At 36.3% G+C, this 24932-nt stretch overlaps 1 protein-coding gene across 7 annotated transcripts in view; it reads left to right on the top strand.

Moving 5' to 3' along the window:
* MEF2C (myocyte enhancer factor 2C) overlaps positions 1-24932 on the top strand; it is a 123234-nt gene that overhangs the window by 55900 nt on the left and 42402 nt on the right. For all 7 annotated transcript variants that reach the window (XM_072360321.1, XM_072360318.1, XM_072360319.1 and 4 more), the window contains exon 3: positions 4538-4741. In XM_072360321.1, coding sequence (XP_072216422.1) covers positions 4538-4741 — 204 coding nt within the window. The remainder of the gene's footprint in view (positions 1-4537; positions 4742-24932) is intronic.

Raw genomic sequence — 24932 nt, 5'->3', positions numbered from 1 at the left:
TGGACTTGTCCACACATAAACATGTGGACACACATCTAAATTTATATTTCAGAATATTAGTGAATTAATACTCATGATTTAAAATATACATATATATATATATCTTCCAGTGCATATAGTTTTGAAAAAATTCTGACTCTGGGCCAAATTACCAACAAAATGGAACATATCACAGTGTGTGCTCATGTAGCTATGGATTCAGGCTATCTGCAGATCCGTTCACAGACACACAGACACTGCAGTGACTAGTCTGTGAAACATCCATCAGAAGACTCTTGCAGCTTTATGCTTGAAGAGCTAGTTGAGAGGTGTTTCCATGGTACTGAAGAAGAGCCAGAGTTGAAGTGGAAAAATGTCCTTTTAACAATCCTCTTTTGTCAATGCCTATCTTTTAGCACATACTGTAGTTCTCATCATTAGCCAGAATTTAATCCAAAAGCTTACATTGATTTATATCAAGGAAGTTCAAAGTTTGGTTCTTCACTTTTTTTTTTTTTCAATTTTTCCAATACTTAAAATCAGTATCTGATTTAGTCACAGCGTTTAAAGTCACCAGCGTTTATTTTCCTTTGCCCACAAAAATGCTGCAGAATTTAGCAACCCTACTTCTGCTTTGAGGACAGTTTTAATTATTTTTTTAAATGATCCTTAAATAAGAAAGTAAAGTATAGTATGAAGATGACTAGTAGTAGAAAACTAGTGGGTTTTGTTTTGTTTTGTTTTGTTTTTCCAAGGGTTGGAAAGGTTGTTTTGTGCAGGGTTGGAACTCGTGGGTTTTTTTGTTATGTTGCAGAGGAAAATGTGGTACACCCTACCCCTTGCTGTTTCTACAACACATTTATGATTATTCTTTAAAAGGCCTCATAAAAGTACTTAAAAATGGTGTCACGGTTTCAAATCTTCTGTTTAAAATATACATACTAAAAAAAGGTTTAAAGAAAAAGATTTAAGTTGAATGCTGTCCTCTTATCTGTTCCACTTCCTCCCTCCACTCTATATTCATTCCTATTTGTTCTTATACTACCATTATAAAATATAGTAGTCCAGAAAGAGAGGACTTCATACATAGCCTATTATTCTCCTATAAAGCAGAAAAAGTGTAAACTGAAAAAGACATACAGGCTATCAGTTGTTCAGACAGCGAGCGTAATTAACCATATCTTAACTAAAATTTGTGGGAAAGAATACTAAAGTGATTAGATTCTTTCCACTGGGAAAAACAAATAAATAAATAAATAGATAAATAATAAGTTAAATATTGAACCAATACTGGTAACATACATGTTGTTTGGTTTTTATTATTATTATTATTATTATTGTTGTTAATGTGCTTTTTCAAAATATGTTGAAAGATTTCCTTACTGGATGTGTGTTTACTTTCAGTGTCACTTAATGTCAAATGACAAAATGACACTGAGGAGATATGATACTGTCGTGCCTGTGAATTTTGAGTGCAGCATAGAATAGTAAAGTGACTGTGTGACCAACTGGGTTCTTGATACTGTAGCTGCAGTGAGTCAGAAGCTTATGTCATGTGAATTGTGTCTGTCTTATTCATTCTCAGCGCTGAGTCAGTTAAAGTAAATTTCGTAAATGCAGGCAGACCATCTTAGGAGCAGATTTCACACTACCTATTACCAAGACCAATAAATAAATAAATAAATAAATAAATAAATAAAATCTAGTTTTACTATTCTTTACCATTTTGCAAATTTTCTGCGGTACCAAAAATTTATCTGTTTCTTCTCTTGTACAGTGTTCATTTGATACTATTAGTTTAGATGAGTACGGTTAACATAACTGATGGTTAACAAACTGAGACCAAAAGACCAGCATTAAGTAATAAGGAAACTGTCGGCTTCTACTCCTCTGTAGACACTGTAGAGTATGGGAGAGAAGTATTTTCATCTTCCTTGTGTAGCTGCACAGAAAAGAGTGTGCAAAAAATCATTTGTTTCTAAACAGCTTGAAGAGTATTCTTAATCTTCCCCAAGGTTACTGACCTTCCATTATACATTTAAATACAAGCTGACTCACACCAGAAACTATTTCAATAGCTTGGTAATTTCACATAAATACATTTGCTACATATATTTATATATATGTATGTATAGATGTGCAACAGTAATTGCAGATTGCTGTAGAAAAATTGCTGGAGATGCTGTTGGTTTTTAACAGTTGAGTAGCAGTTGCATAAATTATTCTCTAATAGATTTAGAAAATGTCAGAAAGATCAAGGAGCTAATAGCAAATCAAATTCAGAGAAACTGAAATTATGTTTTAAAAAAAAATGAAGAAAAAGAAAAAAAGTAGTATCTAGGTAATCTCTTGTTCTTTCTTCAATTTCCAGAAAAAGGAACTCAAGCCAGAATCAGTCTGGTGATAAGTATTATGAAATAAGTATGTGCTGTACAGTACAGCTGTGTGGTTGCTCTAAATGTTCAGGAGGACCTAACAGTAAACACTAACAGTGGCTTTAAAGACATTTGCTGGCGTGTTCTTTGATGGTGAGAAGCTGTAACATGCTAAATTCTGAGGTTTACGTGCAACAGAAACCATACTGTATAGAGACACTCCACCTACAGCACTGTGGTCAAAAAGTTGATTGAAAGGCATTTTAGTTGCTGAAAAATATGTTCAGTTAGTCCATTTTACTTTCTGTATGTTAGGCTTCTTCAAAAATATTAAGTATATTAAGTATATGTTTTTCAACAAATACATTGCAATTTTCCATAATCAGAGAAAATATTAAAAGAGTGTTTGAAAGATCAGGGCTTTTTTTCAGGATTTGAATATAGTTTTGTTACCTATCACATTATTCATTCCCAAACTCAAAAGCCATTGAGACAGATGAGACAGAACTTAAAATCAATTACACATACTTGAGAAGAGGGCTGCGTAAAGTGTGTTTATAAAATGATTGAATAATTGTACTTAATGGGAATGTATTATTCTTAGTGGTTCTTTGACAGAGGCTAGAGAAATTGAAGTGACAATAAGAGGAGAGACATTCAGTATACATTTGGAAGAATAACTGTTCATGGTGTTGGCACACAGCCCCCTCTTTTTGAGATGGACAGCAAATAGGGATTAGAAATACTTACAGGTGACGTTTTCCATGGCATGACCTAGTGGGATTTAAAGGTAGGCTGGGGTTACAGTTAGCATTAACCTGCATTAGGAGTTTGATGAGATAAAACAGAAGTCTTATGAACCATGTATAGAGGAATCTTCTTTCCACAGCATTAAAGTGCAGAGGTACGACTGCTTGTGGTCATTAAGCAACAAGTATGGAATGAGGCAGACATAAACTGTTGAGTGCCTGTCCTTATCAGATTATCAAATACCTTGCCTACGTGTTAAATTTGATTACTAATAGGTTTAAAAACATATTTTACTTGAAAAAAAAAAAAAAAGAAAAAAAACTGAAAATTACAAAAAAGGGGAAAATTATTAGGGAAAGGAAAGGGAAGCATTCGAGCATACAATTAGCTTCAACACTATTGGACATTTCTTATTGGAATTTGTAAGCTAAGTGCAAAGAAGAAAGGAAGAAAAACATTTACGTATTTATTGTGCAGAGTCTTTCTTAATCAAAACAGTCTCTGTGTAAAAATTAGTTAAGTACAAGTACAAATGCTTTTCTTACTACCTCGTCTTGCATGGGGTGTCAGTGCACAAGCTGACATACTGGGAACAGTAAGTCTATCCTTTCATAATGTGACCCACAGTCCTTTATATTTAAAAAAAAAAAAAAAAAAAAAAAAAAAAAAAAAAAAAAAAGACAATTCATATTCCTTAAAATCTGAGTTGAAAGGAGATAAAATATACTACATCTGTGTATAGAAAGAGGCCATATTTCAGAGATATTTGTTGCTGGACAACTAGTGTTTTTTATGTTTAATTTATCATTCTCATTTTTCACATGAAAATGTAAGCACTAAGTAAGATGTCCTTAATTTTTTTATGTTATGTCAGATATTTCTCCAGAAGTATTTTGTATTGTCTGAACAACATATCTTTCTTATACAGCTTAAATTCTATATGAAATAATTCCTTCTGCTGAAAAACTGGGAGGTGGCTGGAACTGATTTAAGTGAATCGCTATCAACAATAGGAGTTTAGTGCATGCATTCAAACTATTTGCTTTCTCAAATCTAAGCTGCAGTTTTAAGAAGTTGATGGGAAACGCAGACACAGCACAGGGTGTTCAAGGCATAACTATGTGAGTTAAAAATTTACAGGGAAAGATGTAGCGCCAACGCTATATAGTGCTACTTGAAAATGTCCCATGCCTTTTATCTGTACCTTGAGGATTGTGCAGTGAGAATAAAATATCTTTCCTCACTTACATAACAAACATATTCTATTTTTAAACTCTATGTTTCTATGTATGCACTTTCTTTCTGAACTCGCTCAGTTCAAAGACTACGACAGGTATATTTAAAAACAAAAACAAAAAAACTGCAAAGACCAACTTGGGCATTTTTCTTTTTTTTTTTTCTTTTTTTTTTTCTTTTTTTTTTCTTTTCTCCAGGTGACATTTACGAAGAGGAAATTTGGGTTAATGAAGAAGGCTTATGAGCTGAGTGTTCTGTGTGACTGTGAGATTGCTCTAATAATCTTCAACAGCACCAACAAACTGTTCCAGTACGCCAGCACGGATATGGACAAAGTGCTGCTGAAGTATACTGAGTATAATGAGCCGCATGAGAGTCGAACGAATTCAGATATTGTTGAGGTAAGATTTTGTGTTCTTGAAGTCAGACACACCCAATCACACTTTCAAAAGGGTCATAAAATGGTCCTGGGTGATGATCTAGCAGCAAGTTAGCAGAACACGGATGGAGGCATGTTGTTGGAGGAGCTGAAGACAGTGTGTGAAGTGCAGGAGAGCAGCAGAGACTTGAGAGATAGTGTTTATTTTGTTATCTGTGTTACCCTGCTGAGTCTGATACACTCAGCAGATGCTCCTGTGATGGTGTCACCAGCCCTCAAATGCCCAGCTTTCTATCCTGCTTTGTCCATGAATCCCTTCCATGCCCTTAATACCACCTCCCTGCTGAAACTCCATGTCTCATAGCTGCTCCCAGTTGTATGTTCCACGAAAAGCATTGCATGCACTGTCTCCTCACTCCAAAACTTAGAATGTCCTCCAGTCAGGAGCTGAAAATATACACTCTAAAAGACACATGAGAAAGATTCAGAACTAGTGCTGTAAGGTATTCAGGTGACATTTTTAGAAGTTTTCTGTTTATCTACAGAATTGGGAGAATCTACAGAATGCAAGAAAAGTTTACTTGTGAGTTATACTGCTTCAGCTCTCTCTCATACAGAATGCTATCACCATAATATAATGATAACAGTATCAAAGAAATACTATCAGAATGATCGAGACACCCTATAATTACATTTAAAAAATTGAACTACACAGGGCAAGTTGTATCTACCTTTACTGGTAATTATTCATTAAAATTGAAGTTGTCCAATGTTAAGCACTAATATTTACAGAAAAATCTGCTTAATATCTAATTACATTAAGATTCAAACCATCCAACATAACTGTAGCTTTCAATGATTTTTTTTTTGTAATAGCAAAACATTCAGAGTAACTGCTTATGTGCCTTATACAAGTCCTTTTATCAGGGCACCTAAGCAACAATTGGAAGGATGTGGTCTTGACTTGAAAATCAATAAAACTTTGATCGTGATATTGACTACCTTAGTCTGCACACTTAAATTACTTCAAGTGATTTAAAAGGTGTTAGTTTCCAATTTTTTAATAATCTTGATGCTGTTGAAAATGTGACTTGCAGAACTGGCACCCGCATTATTCATTACTTGTGATTAATAATGGAAGAAACAATGTGTATAGGCTACATACAAACTGTTTAAACTGAGATGGTATACCAGCACAATAGGCATTATTCCACTTGTTGCAAGATGTTACAGTCCGGCCATAAGTCAGCAAATATTACAGTAATCTACATCACTTTTCAGCCTATCCTTAAGCCAACATATAGGATTGTACTGTTCTGCTTCTTCTGTGACCCCCCAGAGATTTTCTCCTCTGTTAGGGGAAGATCAGGTTCTGACAGCAGAAAATATGTATATATATTTGAGTTAGGATGAAGAAGAAATTATATAATTTCTTCCTCCTTTCCATCGTCTCTTTTCCTCTCTTGCTTCAAACCTCTTACGTAGACATGAAGCCTTTCCTGTCACCCAGCACTGTTTTGGCCCACGTCCTGTTCAGCAGAATTCAGAATCTGTCCCCAAAATAATTCCCTGTCCTCTTTTAGTGGCAGAAAGCCAGATTATTCTTAGCAGGAAAAGTTTCCTGTGATATCTTTACTTCTTCCTGCAGGATTTCTGATGGGAATGGGAGAGTAAGCCAGTAAGCTAGAGACTTATTACTTGTTTGCAATGAATGAAAACTTCTGGCCACGAGGGCTTTTGTTTTTCTTTTCAAGGAACTTGGGTGGAAATATAAAATTTAAGGTAATGTTTATTTTATTATAGCTTAGAACTTTTCAGAAGGAACACTGTCTGCACCTACCAAATTCCTTCCCTTCACAAATAGTGATCCAATTCGTATTGGTTTGCAGGCACTTTTGCATACCAATGCATAATTTTCTGACAATATTCAAAATTGTTAGTATCCTTTTTCACTGCTCTGAAAGCAGTGGCCAAATGAAAATAGGTATCTGAAATAAACATTCTTTTCTTTCATTAGTCTAGCAAAGAAGTGCTTTTTTATGGTCTTTTTTCCATTTGTTTTGTCAGCTCTGAATTAAATTATTTGACTGCTGTGCTTTTATGGTTTTCGGTGTTCTATCTGCAATGAAAAATACATAAGCCATGCAAAGGCAAGGATCAAAGGAGTTCTTGTGCAGAATAAAGTCCCGTATTACCATGCCTTGATAATTAACAATATCAATTAACAATAATGCAATGAAAGACCAAGGCCCTCAGGAATATGCAGTTTGAGAAATTTCTTGACTTGGTGTAGCTTGGATATTTTTAGATACAGGATATAAATCTGCCACATATTTAAATATATAAATTGAACAGTCAAAGTGTCTACATTACACATACTTTCCTTGTAAGTAGTCCATTTTTTTAACTTTGTGACAGCTAGATTTTGCACTTACAATTTTTTAATCTTGTCCTTCTGGAGCAATAAGAAACTTCTGAGAGTCAGACAGTATTATTAAATCTCATCATTTTTAATTAAATGACTGTTTGATAAGTTCATTTCAATGGAAAAATAAAGGGCATAACTGTGCTCTTAGATTTCTGCGTAGATTTAATGAAAACTTTTTTAAAAATTTGAAATATAACTTATACTGTAAAAACTCTTTAGTCCAATTTCTATTCGCTTTTGGCATAATTAACCATTTAGCTAATTTTCTACTTGCAGCATAACTATGCTATCATTAATTAGAATATGGTATCTTTTAATACTTGTGATACTGCAAATGGAGCAATTTGGTCCTACTCAACGTACAGCTATATAATCTGATAATTGGTGTGACGTAAAATGGAGGGAGAGGGAAGAGAGTATTCTACAGCTCACTGAGTTCTGTGTAATTTTTTTTTAACTTTTGGTCTAATATTTCTTTTCTTAAAGTTTTTACTTTCTCTACACATGTAACAATTACATTTTTATGCAATATATACATAACTGAGATTGTCTTTTGCAGTTCCCTCATTCAAAATGGAATTTATTAATGTGCAATTTGGCGTATCTGAGTTCTACACCTCCTACAAATTATCTACAGGCTGAATGTGTTTCAGTTATTACCCAGTAAATACACTTACAATTTCCACTGGTTACTAAAAATTAATTCGCACTCTTGAAGGAGAAAAGATTTGCATTCAGAATGCAAGTTTGTCCATTTTAAGAAACAGCGGCAACTACTGCAAGTCTCACTGAAATTTGTGTGGCAGTTTTATGATGCATATTAGTTCTGAAAAAAAAAAAAAAAAAAAAAAAAAAAAAAAAAAAAAAAAGGATTCATTTTGAGACTTCTGTTTAGTGTTAACTGGATTCCTAAAACTGAAACTTTTATGTCCTCACCCACCAAACCACTCACGCCACAGACTTTCATTCAATTTTCCTTCAGTTAAAAGCTGTGTGCTGGTGGCTGGATTTAGTAACTTTAAGAAACAGCAGAGTCTGTGTTGAGTTGTTGTACCTGTGTATGCTGAGAAGGAAAGAAGATTTTCATCTTTATGTTAACTTACCAGTCTTGTATGTAACAAACACTAAAAATAATGCATTCAGCAGCTCTCATTTAAAATCCTGCCATGCAAGTACTAGAAGATCTGTAATTCTTTATTTAAAACTGAATCCTGAGGCACTTATCACACTTTTTCTGTGTGCAGTAGTTTTCTTCACAAATAGTTACAGTCTTTCCTTAGAAGTCTGTCAATATGTGCTTTAACAGATAAAAAATTACCTTTTAGGTCTGTCATTTAATGGCAGCACAATTGCATAGAAGAGGACTTCTTTTTAGAAGTGAAGAAATGGAGAACAAGTGTGTCAAATTTACAACTAAGAAGTACCTGCATTATGGAGTTTTTGTGCTTGTTTAACATAAGGCCCTATCCTCTCCATGCTTCCGTTAATAATATAGCACAACTTATTTCAGTGACATTTCTTTGTCACTCATCAATAAGTCTGAATAGAATGTGATGCCAAAGCACTGTAAGCCCACCACTTAGGAGCTCAGAAAGGACATCCCTCTTTGATCAGGCGAGCATATTTTAGAGAATAAATACAGAGAAGTGTTTTGAATATTGGCAGCAATATAATTACAGAGTTAACCATGCTGCAGAAATCTACTGTGGCTCTTCATCTAAGCCACCAATCTTCTGATTTAAGGTGAAATTTCCTGCCTGTTTTCTCTCAGTGTCCCTGCTTCCTTGTCACTTCTTTCACATCAGACTGCCAGCTCGGTTTTAGCAGATCTCTAGTGAGTTTTCACTAAACCTTCTTTTTGATTCTGTTTTTCAGACACCAATTCTAACACTCTGATCCTTACCCGGCATGCACATAAATCATCCCTCCACAATTCACTAACCACTCCACCTTTCAACCCTTTTTAGGCCCCTGGTACATCGGTTTCTTTGACCCTCCTGCTCTTATTGTCCCATTTCTCCAGCTGGCTTCCACTCCCCTGCTGATTCAGTGGTCACAGCATTTAATTCAAGTTCTCCTACTAGGTCAGCCCTTTCAAATTCATCCTATTAACCATATCTTCCATTTTCTGGCACAAGTACATCCACCTCCTCACTTCCCCTCTGCTTTACCACTGATCACTGGTAAAAAGCAAAGAGGAACAACACAAACTTCTTCAGTTTTTCTCTTTTCTGTCTCACCTTCATTTATCAGTTCTGATTAACCCATCAGATCATCTCCGAATTCTGTAAAGATCATTCTTTAAAACTCTCCTACTTTCTGCCTTTATCTCTTTCCTCCAAATATCTATTTTCAACTAATCCTTTCTTTCTACTTTTCTTCTTTCTAAATCATTTTTACACACAGAAGGAATACAAGCTCCTTTGCAAACACTTACAAATAGTAAGAACTCAACTCCTACAATATGATGCTGTATCTTTCTTCAATAAAACCTTACAATAATTTGGTTTCTCAGCTATGCATTATCCTACGTTTGTTTTGGTTTGGGTTCTTTGGTGCTACTTGTTTCTTTTGTGTGTCTGTGTGAGTGTGTGTGATTTCTGTTGTGTGGGGTTTTTTCCTACTGAATACTTAGAAGCATAGCATGCCCTTTCAGCCTCTTTCTCACTCTCACAAAATTTACAGCCCTACTTCAAACATGTCACAGTAAGAACAGACACCAAATAAGTTCATGATTATACCATAACAAGATTCTCCATGTAAAATATATTAATCCTGCTTCAGTCGAAAAATGAGCACCTTTGGATGGATTCTGGGGCTCTCCTCACCTTGCTTTCATCTTTCTTAACTTCTTGCCAGTTGCGGTGCCATGCATATTTTTTTTTTTCTGTTGCCCTCTGCCTTCTAGTGTAGAGAAGTCCTTCTGTCCTCTTTCTGTTCTCTCAGCAGCTGTTCCTTCAGTATGCATGATAGGAATCACATTACACTTAATGCCCCACCATCTTTTTCTCACTGTAATTGGGTACATTTGGATAAACTTGCTTAGGATGAACTCCTAGTGATAATGAAGACTGTCAGGAACTAGCCTGAGCTGCCATAGAGGACTTTAATTAGCCTATGACTGTTGTGCTGGTGTTGGTAGTTGTCTGTGAGGTAGTTGTAATTCACAAGCAAAAGTCACAATTTTAAATAATTCCAGAAATATAAATCCTTTCTTAAGGAATCTAGCATTGTCCTTTCAGTGTGATTTCCATATGGTGATGCATCTTCATTGCTCTACTGCCTGCTGCTAAATTGACTTATTGCAGAAAGGTCTGAAAGCTCTCTTCCAACACAAATCATTCTATTATATGATTCTGTGTAGAGTGGTGGAACTCATATTATTGCTTGTGTCTGTGTGTTTATTACTGCTTACCAAGAAAACACTGCTCTAAAAAATGCTTAATGAAAACACACAACTAACGACAGAATCACTGAATCATAGAATAGGATCTTAGAATCACGTAGGTTAGGAGAGACCTCTAAGATCATCTAGTCCACATACCACTAATACTGCCCACTAAACCATGTCCTTTAGTACTGCAGCTAAATTCATTTCCAGAGCTTTGTAGGAGAACTAGTTTAAACTGAGAATCTGATAGACATTTAGCAGGACCAAGAGCAGAGTGGTAAGATGCATGAAATAGTGTTAAATTTCCAATGGCTCTCCTTGAGGCTTAGAACTCAGTACATCTTTAGCACATCAGAAGGCTAGAATGAATGAAGTTGGCATTCAGGCAGCAGAAGTTGGGTGTATGAGACAGGCTGCATGGGCAGTATATTGTGCATGAAAGGAATGCCACAGTCCTTTTTTGCTGTTGGGTTTAATGCATGTTAACCCACCAATTCTTACAGGTGTTCTGTGGGTTCTGCAGCACATGTAGAATTAGTCACTTGGTGGGGAAGTTCTGAATGAAATGAAGGGGAAAAAAATCATTCTGTCAATTATTTCTAAAGGTCACAGAGCTAATGAGTAGCTGGGAGGTTAATTAGATTCTGAAAGCCTCTTCATATCAATTAAGACTCTTATCTTTATATTTGTAGTAAATAAGCCCATATAGCACTCTAAGTGTGCTCCTTTGAGGACAAGCAAGGCAACTGCTGGATTTTGTTTAATGTAATAAGAGTATTTGCTTCTCCAGGCATCATAACATAAAACTGCATATAAACAAGCTGTGAAATATGCATCAAGTCAGTTCTTCAGTTGTTGAAATCGGTGGAATTATTTCAGCTACCATGGGCTGAAGATCTGGGGCATTATAGAAAGTAAACTTGTATGTAAGAAAGGTTATTCAGGGTGATCTAAAGACAGTGCAGTCTATTGGATACTGCCCTGGACCAGGACTCATGAGACTTACATTTTATTAATAGCTTTGCCAAGTACTGTTGTGTGACCTTGGACGAGTCACATTTCCTCATAAAGCTTCAGTTTCCCTATCTGTAAAATGGGAATAGCATTATTGATTTCCTTTGTAAATTGGTTGAAGACCAGCTTGCTAAAAAAACAGCTACTATTACCAGTTTCCACAGGCCAGGAGATGATTGGACAGGGTCAACTGGCCAAAGAATTTCATTTAAATGATGATTTAGGGTTTTTAAATATTTGCTTTTCTTTTCATTTTTAGTAAACGTGAGCCAAACCATTATTGCTAACCAGATGTATGACAAAATCATGGGATGTGCTTTAAGATTTTTTTTTTCCTTTTTTTCTTTCTTTTTTAATATTCCTTTAGTCTTTCACTGCTTGCCTTTTCAATTTCAAGCTTTTGGAAAATGTGTTTGTAATCTACAGTTCTTACATGAGTTTATTTCTATATTTTTGCTATTCAAGATAAGTACAAAAAGGTCATGGAGAGGAAAATATACTGTTTTCAAAAATGTTTAAAAATGTTCTCTCCACTTTATCAATCTTAATTTCTTTTTTTTCAAGCAAATAATTAAGAAATGAATCTTTTAAAATCTGATAATCTTACCTAAGCTCATTACTCCATTAATTTGGACTTTATATTAGCTACTACAACATCACAAGAAAAAATTCACATCAGGAAAATTGTTAAAGTTAGTTATTTTCCATCCAAATTAGTCCCTCTACTACATTCAATAAATAGAACTTTTTTCTTCTCACTTATACATGAGGTTTTTAATCTTTCTGTCCACAAACCATTATACCTGTTACAAAATAAAAGGTCAAGTGTAGATATTGCTTTTTATTTTATTTTGAATATACATCATATTAATCCAGTAAGTGAAATATGCAGCTAAGAGAATGAGTTGTTTTCTTTTTTTCTTTGTTTTTCTCTCTTTATCTCTATTTTTCTCAAAAAGGCCAGCTTTCCACTATGATTTATTTGCAACAAGGTTTTGGTTGGCATGAAACATATTTTTTAATCCTAATAGATGTCAAATGAAAGAGAAGTAGCTCACTTGATTAACTTTTCCATAATTAGAAGTAGAGCGCAGGGATAGAGAGAAGAGAAATGGATGCAAATGGAGGAGCCTCCTGGTTTTTACTTACTGAGGATCAGTCCTTATCACTGGTCAGATCCTCCTTCTGTTATTTTTCTTTTATACTTATGTTCTTAATGGTCACTTTAAAAATATTTCAATGTTTTAGGAAATTATTTGGCTTGTATTTTGTAAAAAATGGTGGGATAGCAAAGATGAAAATTATAGGTAGAATATACATGTGTTTCAAATCTTTTTCATGATTCCTTTCTTTGTCAAACTGGGAACATAAATCTGTATGTCTGAGAGCTCAGATGACTGTTCCTTTCTCCAAAACATGATATATTTGGCCGAGAAACTGGAAAAATCTTACATGTCTGTGTAACATTCTTATAACTTAATAGCTCCAAAGTTTTATCCCAATCTAGTCATTGGAGAACGTTCTTTGTTTTTGTAGTCACTGTTTCACATAGTAACATCTTGTTGTATTTTGGTCTGTTTGCCAGAGGGTAGGTTTATTTTTAAATCCCTGAACTCCGAATTTTCTTTATTTTTCCAAGATTGGAAGCAGCTGAAACGCCTGGAGTTACAGGTTGAAGGGCTTGCTTCACAATGTGAGATGGGAAGCCTCATCCCCTCCCCCCTTTGTGTTTTTCTTTTTTCAGATTTTCCTGACAAATGTCTCTCAACTGATATTCATCTAAAAATAGAAAACTGCCTAACTAAAAATAGCTTGGCTCTCAGTCTTGCCAAGGAAAATGGAGAGGAATATGCGTGGAATAGAAGGCTGAGTAATCCAGCTCTATTCATTCACAGATCCCTTTGAGAATGCAGGCGATGATAAAGTGCCCTCAAAAAACCACAGGCCTGACTTGCTCTCTTCAGACTCTTAGGTGCCAATAAACATTTTAGCCCAGGGATATATATATTTTATTTTATTTTATTTTATTTTTTTCTCATAGATCGTAAATACTTTCTAAAAGACAAGGCTTTGTTTCACAGAAGCTGACTTACTGTCAAAAATAGCTGACTTTCCTAAGGTCCCCCCCACCCCCCCTTTTTCTTTTTTTTTAACTTTCCACATGTTTTTTAATTTATTTTCAGATGAGCAATGGCTGCAATGTTCTGTCAAAAAGTACCATGAAATGTCACATATCCAGTCCAAATGAATGAAAAAATAGATACTTTTCATTGATTTCATACTTTGGATCATACCCTCAGAAGTTCGCTTATTGCTAAAGATAAGTTTATTACTCTGATTCTGAGCAGTAAAGGCAAGTGAGTAGACAGATGGCTAATTTCACTCAGAAATTTTGCTTGGTGGCCTGGTAATTCTTGTAATACCCAGGTCAATGTTGTTGTTTATAATTTTTCATGTATCCAAAACTTGGATTTATGCAGGAGGATATAGGAGATATAAATGGCAAGGGGGAGAATCTAATTAACTTAATAATAAGCCTGTTGAGAACTCTGCAAAGCAGACCGTTTTCATTTGGTAGTTGTCACATTAGAGAAAGCCAATGTCATTTTGGGCTGCAAAGGTATTTGTACCACCACTGTGAGGTATCACATGAGGTATCAGCTATAACGACAGCAGAAAAGACACCAGGAAAGGCAGAACATGTTATTTAAAACAGGAATGTTTGTTGTTAGTCTGTATGGAGTTTTTGTTGTGGGTTTTTTTAGTTTTGTGTTGTATTTTTATTATTTTTTTTTAATCTGAGTAACCTGGTCAAACACAGCAACAGGGTGTGGAAATGTCAGTACAGTTCACAGGGCTATTTGGGCCTGAGTATTGTTTTGTTCAGTTCCTGTAATGCTGCTTGTGATAAGACTCTGGAGACAAAGGACGATAATTGATGGAAGGGGACTTAAATCACTCCAAAAAGAATCAAGGTCCTTGTATTTGGGTACATCGACTCTTCTGGTCTCCTTCCTCCTCCTAAAGCGTTTTTGTCTTCTTGCATGTTGGCCCCCTACTGCTCTTTGTAATGGAAGCAGACCACAAGTGATTCCTTTATGCAGTACACAGGGTGTAATTGTGTCTGTGTGGTGTATTAGTAATTATCAAGGCTGAATTCCTGTATTGTATCTTCACTGCAAGTTTGGAAAAATAGGGCACACTACCCTACATTACCATTTTCAACCTAGATAGTGAGCTACTTATTGCTGTGTTCCAGAGACAAAAGCTTTTGTGAGCAAGCCCATTTTTCATTTTCAAGACATCCCTGCTTTGAAAGGTAAATACAAAATGAGGTTATTTACCTGGATTCTGCACAGTAAAATAATCAGAAGTGTAGTAATACCATGTCTTCTGTTTCCTCACAACTGTCTTGAGCACAGACAACTGGACTTGCCCTCCTGTTCTGGACAGACTTTTTGTTTTATTGGACTCCCACAAGCTGTCAGCTGTTCCCATCAAACCACACTTGAAGACTGTGGATGCTGAGATTCCTGCAAAATCAGCAAGTGGTGCACAGTTTTTCACATGCTTACAATGAGTTCTTTAGTTTACAGATGTTCCCAGATGCTGTCCCTTAGCTTCTGCTCACAACTCCTTTTATTAGATAAAAGGAGTCCAACATTATCAAAAAATGAGGAATGTAAATTTCACTGATCGGGTATGTTTACACCCCCAACTTAAAGTCTGGAGTGGTCAATGGGAACCTTCAAAATCATCTGGTTACAATTTCACAGACAGCAATTTGGGCACATTCTATCACCTTTTGTAGTAAGTAATAGTATAATAGCTCTTCTTTCTACAAACATTTATAGAGGTCCTGTTTCAGACTGTGGAACACTTTGCACAGAAAAGGCTGAATGCTCCAGTAAGAGTACGCAGTGTTGTAGCTTTATTTTTGAAGCAGTTTTAAAAGTAGCAGAATTGAGACCTAAATTGTTCATACACTGAGTAGCATTCATGCATCTATATGGAGAAATAAATGTGCAGTAAATATGCTTCCATGCCACAAACTTAGCAATAGGCAAGCCCCTTCTTGAGTAGCAGAGGAACTGTGCAGGAGGTGTTTCCTGAAGACACACCAGACAGGATGGGGATACAAAAAATCCAGCTTCATGCCTACTCTACCTCACCCTCAAGAGAGCTGCTTACCTCACCCTTCCACACTGCATGAAGCAAAATTCTTCCATGTTTCTTCCCAAGGCTGCACGCAGGTAACTCTATCTGTTCTTGAGATACCTTCCCACTGTTTTCACAGTTCTGGCAAATGTTCTGTTAAACTTCAAAATATGCTGACTTTTCTCCCTTTGTTACAGTAAGAACATCAAAATTAATTATTTATTTGTGTACTATAAAATTTGCATTTATCCTTATGTATTATGTAGCTAATATTGATTAGGCTCCACTTGCCCTGAATCCAAGGAGTCCTTATGCGTTTGTGTATATAAAAGACAATTGAAATTAATGTAAATTATCAAATTTGCAGGGCTATAAAACCTCAAACACCTACCCTTTATTCTGCATTTTTAATACTCACAAGTCTAGTGGTCATCTGTGAATTAATGTCCACAGGTCAGAACGGCTAATCTCTCTGTGGTAGTTAAATCTTAAACAGACATTGTTCCTTGAACAACAACAACAACAACAAAGACATTTAAAACAGGGTTTCAATCAACATCTTCTATGTGCTGTAGTTTATAAATGCACAACTTTACATTATTGTGTCTTCCTTACTTAATATTGCTGTGGGCACTTTTGCGTACAGCTACCTGTTAATGAGAGAGTAAATACACTATTAAAAGAAGTTGCATTATCTGTGATCTAAACTTTAATTAACTGCTTTAATGCATTTGTGTTAAAGGGAGCAGTGTTAAAGAGGAAAAAAGTGTGATATACTGAATAGGCTTGCATTAGAAAAAAAAATCTCAAACCCATTATTTATATCATCATGTGTGATCTATAGACAACTACAATTACATTTTATAGTGCACTGTTATAGAAATGTGCATGCACTTTACTTTGGGTTGTTAAATATACGTTTATTTCTTTGATCAAATGTTACAGCACACAGGCTGTTCAAAGAAAGCAAATTATAGAAGAGTCAATAAGAGTATTTTAAACAACTCACAGCTGCTATAGATTGATTCAAAAGAGATCAAAATCTTGACAAAGAAGCAATTCCTAATGGAGCATATGTTGTTTAAAGTATATTTAGCTTACTACAAAAGAATCATAGCTATAACATGACCAAACATAAAAACACGTAATTTATTCTTTCATAGTTATAATCCAAGGCTTGGTTATTACATACTTCTAGCATGTTCAAACAATTATCAATAAAATAGGAGCTTTACACTTTTGTCTCCAGCAGCTGTAAATGTGCACTTTAGCATTTAATCTGTATTTTTGTAACCTACTGAAAAGAAGCTTTTCTTCTTAAAAGTAAATTTTCCTACAATCCGTATTCATTGTTTAACTCAAGGATAAAAAATTATAATTATGCTTCATTCTTTCCATCCCATATCTTAAAGTGTTTCACAGAAGTCACTAAACACAAGCTTTAAAATATGGCAACTAAGATCATTATCACAAAGAGTAACTTGAGTCATATGAACTTTGTGAGAGATATTGTTATTTGGTATTGAAGGTACCTAGGGGCCTGTACTATGCTCCTTTTGGATAAACCCAGTCTGGACCCAAATGGAAGGCTTTTTTCCCCCAGAAGATCCAGAAACTCTTAGTCCTCTACAAAGGAAACATCCCTGGCAAGCATTAATTGAATGTCTGAATGCCCGTAGGTCTTCATGGGTGGAGGTGTCTACAGCCCTCGGAAAGCAGCGTTGACTTCTGATGAGGGGTAGGATTACTGAAACTCTGTTTGCTTGGTCTGGATCTGTCACACACATCCTAGCCACCTGCTACCAGGCTTGTATCCTGTTGTGCAGTTAACAAGCTTTTACTGTGCCCTGTATAGGAAGCCTCATATCCTAACAGTTGAAGTGCCACTTTGGAAGTTAGGTGCCTAAGTATCAACTATTGCCAAATTGAGTTTTCTGTGTGCCTGAATCCTTTACTGGACCTGTTCCATAGCCTTTTCCTGTCACAAGGCCATTTCTTGCAGCAAGGGAATTACAGCAGGGTGTGGACTGCTTTTCATGGCTTCAATGCAAACTCTTGGGTGCACATCAAAGCAGTGTGGCTAAAAGAGAAGACTCATTGTCAACTAGTTTTCTATCCTGTCCCTTTAAAAAATACTGACTTCCCAAATGAGCCTTAAGAAGGTGTGCTCTTATTTCTCTGCCCCTAGTTGTCTTCGTTTATAGCTTTCAAATACTGGCAGGTATAGGAGATTCTGTCTAATTGGCTTCTTTAGCCAAATAGTTGAACTAGTTGGACCCTTGTATATATCTACATTTGACCATTCTGAGTGGAGCTGCATAGAATCACAGAATCATAGAATCATAAAATTGATAGATAGTAAGGAGTTTGTTTTCTGGAGTAAAACTCTTGATGGCAATGCTCATGAGGGTTTCACAGCTGAAGCTGAGCAGGCTGTTTATGCTGTTGATTGAACTTAGGTGAATCACTGAGTCCTCAAAACTTACAGAAACCTCCCTCTCATGTGGAATAAATTTTTAATTCCTATCCCATTAAGGAGTCTGAGAGTTCCTCTGTACAGTCATTCCTATAGAAAAAAAATGTTGTTTCTACCTCTTCTCTCACTTGTCAGTGATGGAGCAAAAGAGCTGACCGAACATTCTGCAGTTAAGTTCATCTTCTCCATGATCTCTGTGACCAATTTGGTAGCACAAATAAAAAACCCACTACTGCTATTTTATTGCAGGGTTTTGTGATCTGGTATACCCCAGGCAGAAACAAGAATCCTGCCAAGCTTTGGAAACACTGTAAGAAGGCTTTGGTGTAGTTTATTTCAAAGTCTCATGTTGTTGAGAAACTACATACAACCCTCAGGACTGTGGAAGTGCGGACACTAAGAATAAAATAGTTCACTTCCGCAACAGAGGATTTCTTATATGCCTGTTACTTTCACACCAACTGGCCTCTTCCTGGAAAGGATCCTATAGAAGTCCTGATTTTCATTGAATTTTTGTCCCTTTTGGATACCTTTTTGTCCTTTTTGCTGCTGTAAGAGCTATGTAAAAGTCTGGGCTTGTTGAAATCCGTCAGGATCTGCCTGCAGATTTTTGATTTTGGTATCTCTATAGTATCAAAAAGCCACACATATTTTGAGGTAAGTTCATCTTCATTCTTGCCACAGTCTGATTTCTTTGGTGCAATCAGCATCTGGTTGATTTTAAAATTCAAATATGAAGCAAATTTTAGAGACACTGTGGTATTCCTGTATCATTCCGTGTGGAACTTTTTAACTCTCATCTAAATCATTTTGTTGCATTGTGACTGCCCTGTAGAACTTAGAGAGGAGCTCTGGATGCTGTGACAGCAAGCTAACAGCAGCAGATGGCTTAGAAAATAGCTAAAATAATGGAATAGGTTAATAAGCTTGTGTTTCTTGCTGCAGTACTGTCGATAGGAAATACTACTGCTCCATCTGTCAGGACAGTGGGTTCAGCCTAAAGACGCAGGGAGATATTACAGGTCTGTAATTGGTCCAGACATCCAGCATTCCTAAACTTGTGGACAAGTTGATGTGAAGTTCATTCTGTGTGCAGAATAGAAATGCAGAGAGATGAAACCTGTATTCTTTAGTATGTAGAGTTCTTCCTTGTATGCAAGCTAAGAATGCTAGAAGAAAATAAAAAAAAAAAAAAAAAAAGTTCAAAATGTTATTCACTTCTCAACATTTTTCTCAGTTTGCCTGAAATTGACGAAGATTAATTTTTTTTCTCAGGAAAACAGTCTCCAAAACACCACCTGTGTGTATGTAGCAAAATAGTGTGAAATGATAAAACACAAAGCAAATCAGTTCTTTAAAACAAATGTGTCCCTTAAGACTGCTGTGGGGTTTTGATTACCAAAAAAAAAATAAAAATTCAATTCCCAATGGGAAAAGCTTTCTTTCTTACATGTAATGTGTTTTTTTGAGACGCTGACGGAATCTGTCTGTGGAAACAGCTGTGACTGTGTTAGTACCGCTCAGTCATTCACTGTCTTTCCCCACTGGAGGTTACCAGCTCCTCAGCAGACTCAGAGGAGGGGAATGCATGCCGACCCCTCAGCTGCTACACCTCCATCACTCTAGTGTGGGGTGAGCAATCTCTGGTTGCAGGACAGCTCTGCAAGAGAACTGATCTTGCAGTGGTGGCAGCCAATCAAAGCTGGTGCGCTGAAGCCCTCAGAAGAGGCCTCACTGACACAGTACCAGGCACGCACACGGCAGTGCTCTCCATTCCTACCTCTGTCAAGCTGTGGAAGAAAGGAAACAGTCTGACATCTTGCTCTGTTTGTCCTGCAAAATGAATGGACTCCAGTGGAAGCATCCTTTGTAGTCCACAGAATTCTCTTTGTGGGAATGTGATACAATTAAAGGTTTGAAGATTTCAGGCAGTAGTGCTTAGGCTAGCCGACATACCAATTCTTCCTTACAAAACTATAATTTTGTCCAAAAAAAGAAATCCAATTTTACAATGAAAAGACTTAACAGTTAAGATATATTTAAGCTGCTTCTAGAGAAAGCTAAAATTTTCACAAAGATGCTCAGTTTCTGAATGAAGGTTTTTTTGTGTTGGTTTTGGGTTTGAGTCCTTGGTGTTCTTTTCTTCTTTGTCTATTTTACCCCCTCGGCCATGCTTTCTCTAGTACGTCTGCAAACTTTGCTCCCATATCCACATTTCTGGTCAAAATTTTCTGACTTGGCTGTTTCTCTGCCTCTCCTGCTTTCTCAAGCAATGATAATACTGGAAAGTACTGTATTTCTCAAGTCTTTTTCCTTCACAGTGAGCTGAAAACCACTGTTGTAGTGTTAGTTTAACTCAGACCAGAGTCAAACAACAAACTCTCAACAAAGCTGCAGAAGGTTTGTGAGGGCTGTCTGACTGCAGTAAATTCAGAGTTCTTTGTGAACGTATTGCAGTTAGCTTGTTTTTTTAAATGAAATTGTTCTTACAGCACCTCAGTTATGTTACAATCACGCTTCTTATTGTAGAATGGAAAAAAAAAAAAAAATAGTGAAGTAATAAACTCCATCCAGGAAGATAGCAACAGAAATGGGAGCTAAGCTTTAGACCCTTGAGATAGATGCGAGCAGCTTAACTGTTGGTAATCCTGTGTAAAGACACTTTGCTTCTTTTGCCTTCATGACGGCACAATTTGCAGTAATGGAAATTTGGAACTCACTTGCCTTGAAAGCTTCCTGAATTCTCCAGAATCAATCTAAAACCTGACCACTTTTTACTAAGTCTGTCATTTATGATTCTCTTATCTTGAGAGAAGTGTTTACTCCTCTCAAGGGAAAAGCAGAGAGATAAGAGCAGTATGATTACACTACCAAGAAACAAGGAGTTGCTAGAAGGACCAGCTTTCTGGGATACTCGTGCAGTCTTGAAGTTTTATCCAGCCCCTCCATACAGCTGCTGGCTGTACTCTCTCAATCCTTCTTTGTTATTGTGTAGATATCTTCAGCTTTCAACTTGAAAAATTGCTATTCCTGTAAGAATTTCCATTGGAAAACAGGACCTCTTTCTTTCCTTACTAGCAGATGATATTTTGCTAAATAGAACAAGTATATCATAGTGTAGATTTTAGCAACTGTTTAATGATAAATACAAGTTGCACAAATGTTTTTTGGTAAATAAGATATAGTTTCTTGGTCTAACAGGGAAAAAAAAAAAAAAAAAAAAAAAAAGACATCTTAAATCAAATACAAAATTCTGCATCATTTGAATCATCTGTTTTCACAGTTAAAATCATGAGCCAATTTTTCCTCTGAAATGTACTCACTCTAAGCTTAGTGGAGGGACTTTCTTCCCCTTCTCCTTAGTGAAAACTTGACTTTATCAGCAGAACACTGAGTTGATGGTTATTGCTTTGTTGCTATTTAAGACCTCCATCCTGCAAAGGAACAGAAGTCTAGAATTTCAGAGATCTAACTTCTATTATAATTCACCATTAAAAAAAAATATATATATATATATTGATTTAGGCATTTTTACCAATGGATAAAACAATTATGGTACTATAAAAATATAAGAGGTTGTTCTTTTGCCTTTAAAAGGAACAGCTAGTCAGCAATGTTTGCTCATTGTCATACTGGTAGGGTTTTTGGTAATACCCTGTAATTTGATCTGCCATAAAATAAGTGTTCAAATTCTGGGAAGGATTAAAAAACAAAACAGACAACAACAACAAAAAAGCCTTCTTTATTCAGAACTTTATTCAGAAGCCTTCTTTATTCAGCTGTATATGGGAAACCTCCAAAGAAAACCCAGGTGCCGAGGGAAGCAGCGTTCTTGCTGCAGTGGGTGGCATTTTCACTGCCGAGACAGTTCTGTCCCAGCTCAGTGCTGCTGGAGGTGCTCTGTTTCATCTGAAATGGAAAAAAAAAAGTTGTGCTCTTCAAAGATTACCTGGCCTTGTAATTAAGAGTGAAGGTGTTTGCCCCATGGTCTGTTGAATAATCCTTGCCATGTAAATTATATCTAATATTACAGCTTCCTTTGTCAGATATATTTCTCATTTCTTCTCCCAGAAACTTTGTTTCTTAGTCTAGCTGACACGAACTGACAATATATTCATCTCAAGATGGCTTCATTTTAATGATATGTGAAGCTGTCCTTACACATACTGTTTCTGAATCTCCTTAGGATATTTTAGATTAAAGTATATTTTGGATCAAAATACATATCACAAGTATACTTCATATCAGCTGCCATACTTTCTGTAATAATTTTGTGACAAAATTTCTGTAAGATGCATGTTACTTTGTTTATCTCGTTTCTCAAGTATTTTGAATATGCCATTTAGTATTAAATGTTCCCATTTATATCACAGAAAAACACCAACTGCCTTTGAAATAGTTAATGGTTTCCACAGTTATTTATATTAAGCCCCGCATATTTAAAATACTGTGTATTTGGAGAGATAGTAACACTAATGTAACAGACTTGGTGACACCACTGTAGATCTAGAATAACTCAGCTGGTGTCTTTACAGCTGTTCCAGCCACAGATTTACACCAGTGTAAATGAGATCTGACTTCAGTCTTGTATTTGTATACATGTCTGACTAAATTAGACAGAAATGAAAATGTTGAGGGCAGAGCTCCATCTGGAAGAGATGGAGTCAGTGGAGAAGGATTATAGATAGACAAACATAAAAAGGAGGGAAATAACAACCTGTTGATGATTACAGTGTTTATTTTTAAGTGGCCTCATATTCCCTAAAGAAGCTGAGATGATTCTGCTGAACTACTGTAAAGTTTATTTTTCCATTCATACACTTTCTGTGTCTGGCAGCAAAACCTAGTACAAATCAAATATACTGTATCTCACAGTACCTTCTATTTTGAATATGCTCAATAAAGTTTAAGGAAAATCTGGCCATCTTCATACACTTAGAACATTTTTAAAACTCCATGAAAGGCCTAATGTACTGATATCATGCTGTGGCCAAGAGGTCCAAGTCAAAGATGCATCTATTCTGGCTTTGGCCCACCTATATATCCCTAGATAGAGAGTCTGCTTCCAGGCTGGCAGTGCTCCTCTCTATGAACTACTGAAAGGAGACAGAATGCAGAAATGTTGCCTTCATGGAGTCATCCCTCAAATACTGGTCCTTGTGAAACAGTCATTGTCTTTGCTAAAGCCCAGGGCACACATGTGTGGGTAGAGCAATGTGCAGGAAAAGTGTTGGCAAGAGCAGACTGAAACTTTCTGCCCCAATCTGCATCTTCTTTATTTCCTCTAGCTGAACCAATCACCTGTAAAAGGCCTTGGGAGAACCAGCCCAAGGTTATAGTTGTGGGGCTGCTCAAGGAAGAGTGGTTAATTATTCCATCCTTAGGTACAAGTGTCCTGAGAATGCCTCCAATCTAGCTAAATAATTTGCCAATTTGCAGTATAAAGCACTAACAGCCAAGTCAATGGAAAGTGATGTGTTTTTACAGCAGAGCTGCGCACAACTTTAGTTTTTACTATGTACTTCAGTTAAACCACATTATTTAACAGTGCAGTAAATTCTGACTAATGTTTAAGAGGATATTTATTTATTTTTAAATAAGACTTGTTCTTTTTCTTTTTCAATCCTATATATATGTAGGGATGATTTTATCAGATGTAGTCATAACTAGGTTGACATTACTTTTATGCCACTACTTTCATCGCTTCCAACTAATCTTGCATGTGAAATTATTGTTTAAGAAGTACCATCCTTGTTCATAAAATCACATCTCTTGTCTTACCTCTTCTAATCCAATGCACTAGCAGTGTTGGGCTGCTCTTGTATTGCATCACTGCCAATGAAATCTAATTAAGCACACCTGCAAAAACATGCAAAAAATCCTTGTAACTTTGAACAAGAAGATGCTGAAACATGATACAGTAGCAGTGTTCGTGTGTTCCTGCAGGCTGTGACCACACAAGTGCTGGAGGTGTAGCAGCAATGGTGCTGGGACCAGGTGTTGGGCTGGCAGGTGTGGATGGTGGAGACGTGTGGCATTGCTGCCATTCACACAGTGCATGCCCTCACCTGCTTCTACCTGGACCCATCTCTGCTGTCAAAGCCAGAGAAACATGATCTCCTCCACAGAGGGTTAGAAGAAGAATCCTACCTCAGCTGCCTGCGGGATTTGTGGGGCCTTCAGACCATTTGTTCTGTGATGACAGATGAGGATAAGCCTGAGGGATGAGGAAATGTCCCTACTTAGAGTCCCAGAAATTATTAGGAGTTCAGTTCTTAAAAAAAAAAAAATAAAAAAAAAATAAAAAAAAAATTATGAACACAGTGATGGACAGTGATATTTTGTACACCCTCTGGAATAGTTGTCAGCATAGTGGTGTAAGCTTCATTACATGCATTGACAGAAATTTCAATACAGATCTTTAGTGCTGGCGTCATCATGTGATTTGTTTTTGTTTCTGAGGAGACTCGGGAAGATACAGTGTTTAAATCAGTTGCTATGACATCTCTGAATTTGACTTGCCCATCTTCTCTCTGTACTTCTGTAAGGTCAACATTGCCCTGCATAATTTAAATACTTTCACATCCTGGATGTGGTTGAGCTTTAACGAAAAGTATTGTACTTGGCTTCTTTCAGGGAGCAAGCCCTTGCCTTCTCACCATCTCCAATCTCACTACCTTCCCATTGGGATAGCCCAGAAGACAAGTTGTGCAACCTCATGTGGATGCATGAGATGCCCTATAGAG

This window comes from Excalfactoria chinensis, chromosome Z (assembly GCF_039878825.1).
Source record: "Excalfactoria chinensis isolate bCotChi1 chromosome Z, bCotChi1.hap2, whole genome shotgun sequence".
Lineage (NCBI taxonomy): Eukaryota > Metazoa > Chordata > Aves > Galliformes > Phasianidae > Excalfactoria > Excalfactoria chinensis.
Note: the sequence above shows the minus strand (reverse complement) of the source record. Positions and strands in the feature narration are given on the sequence as shown.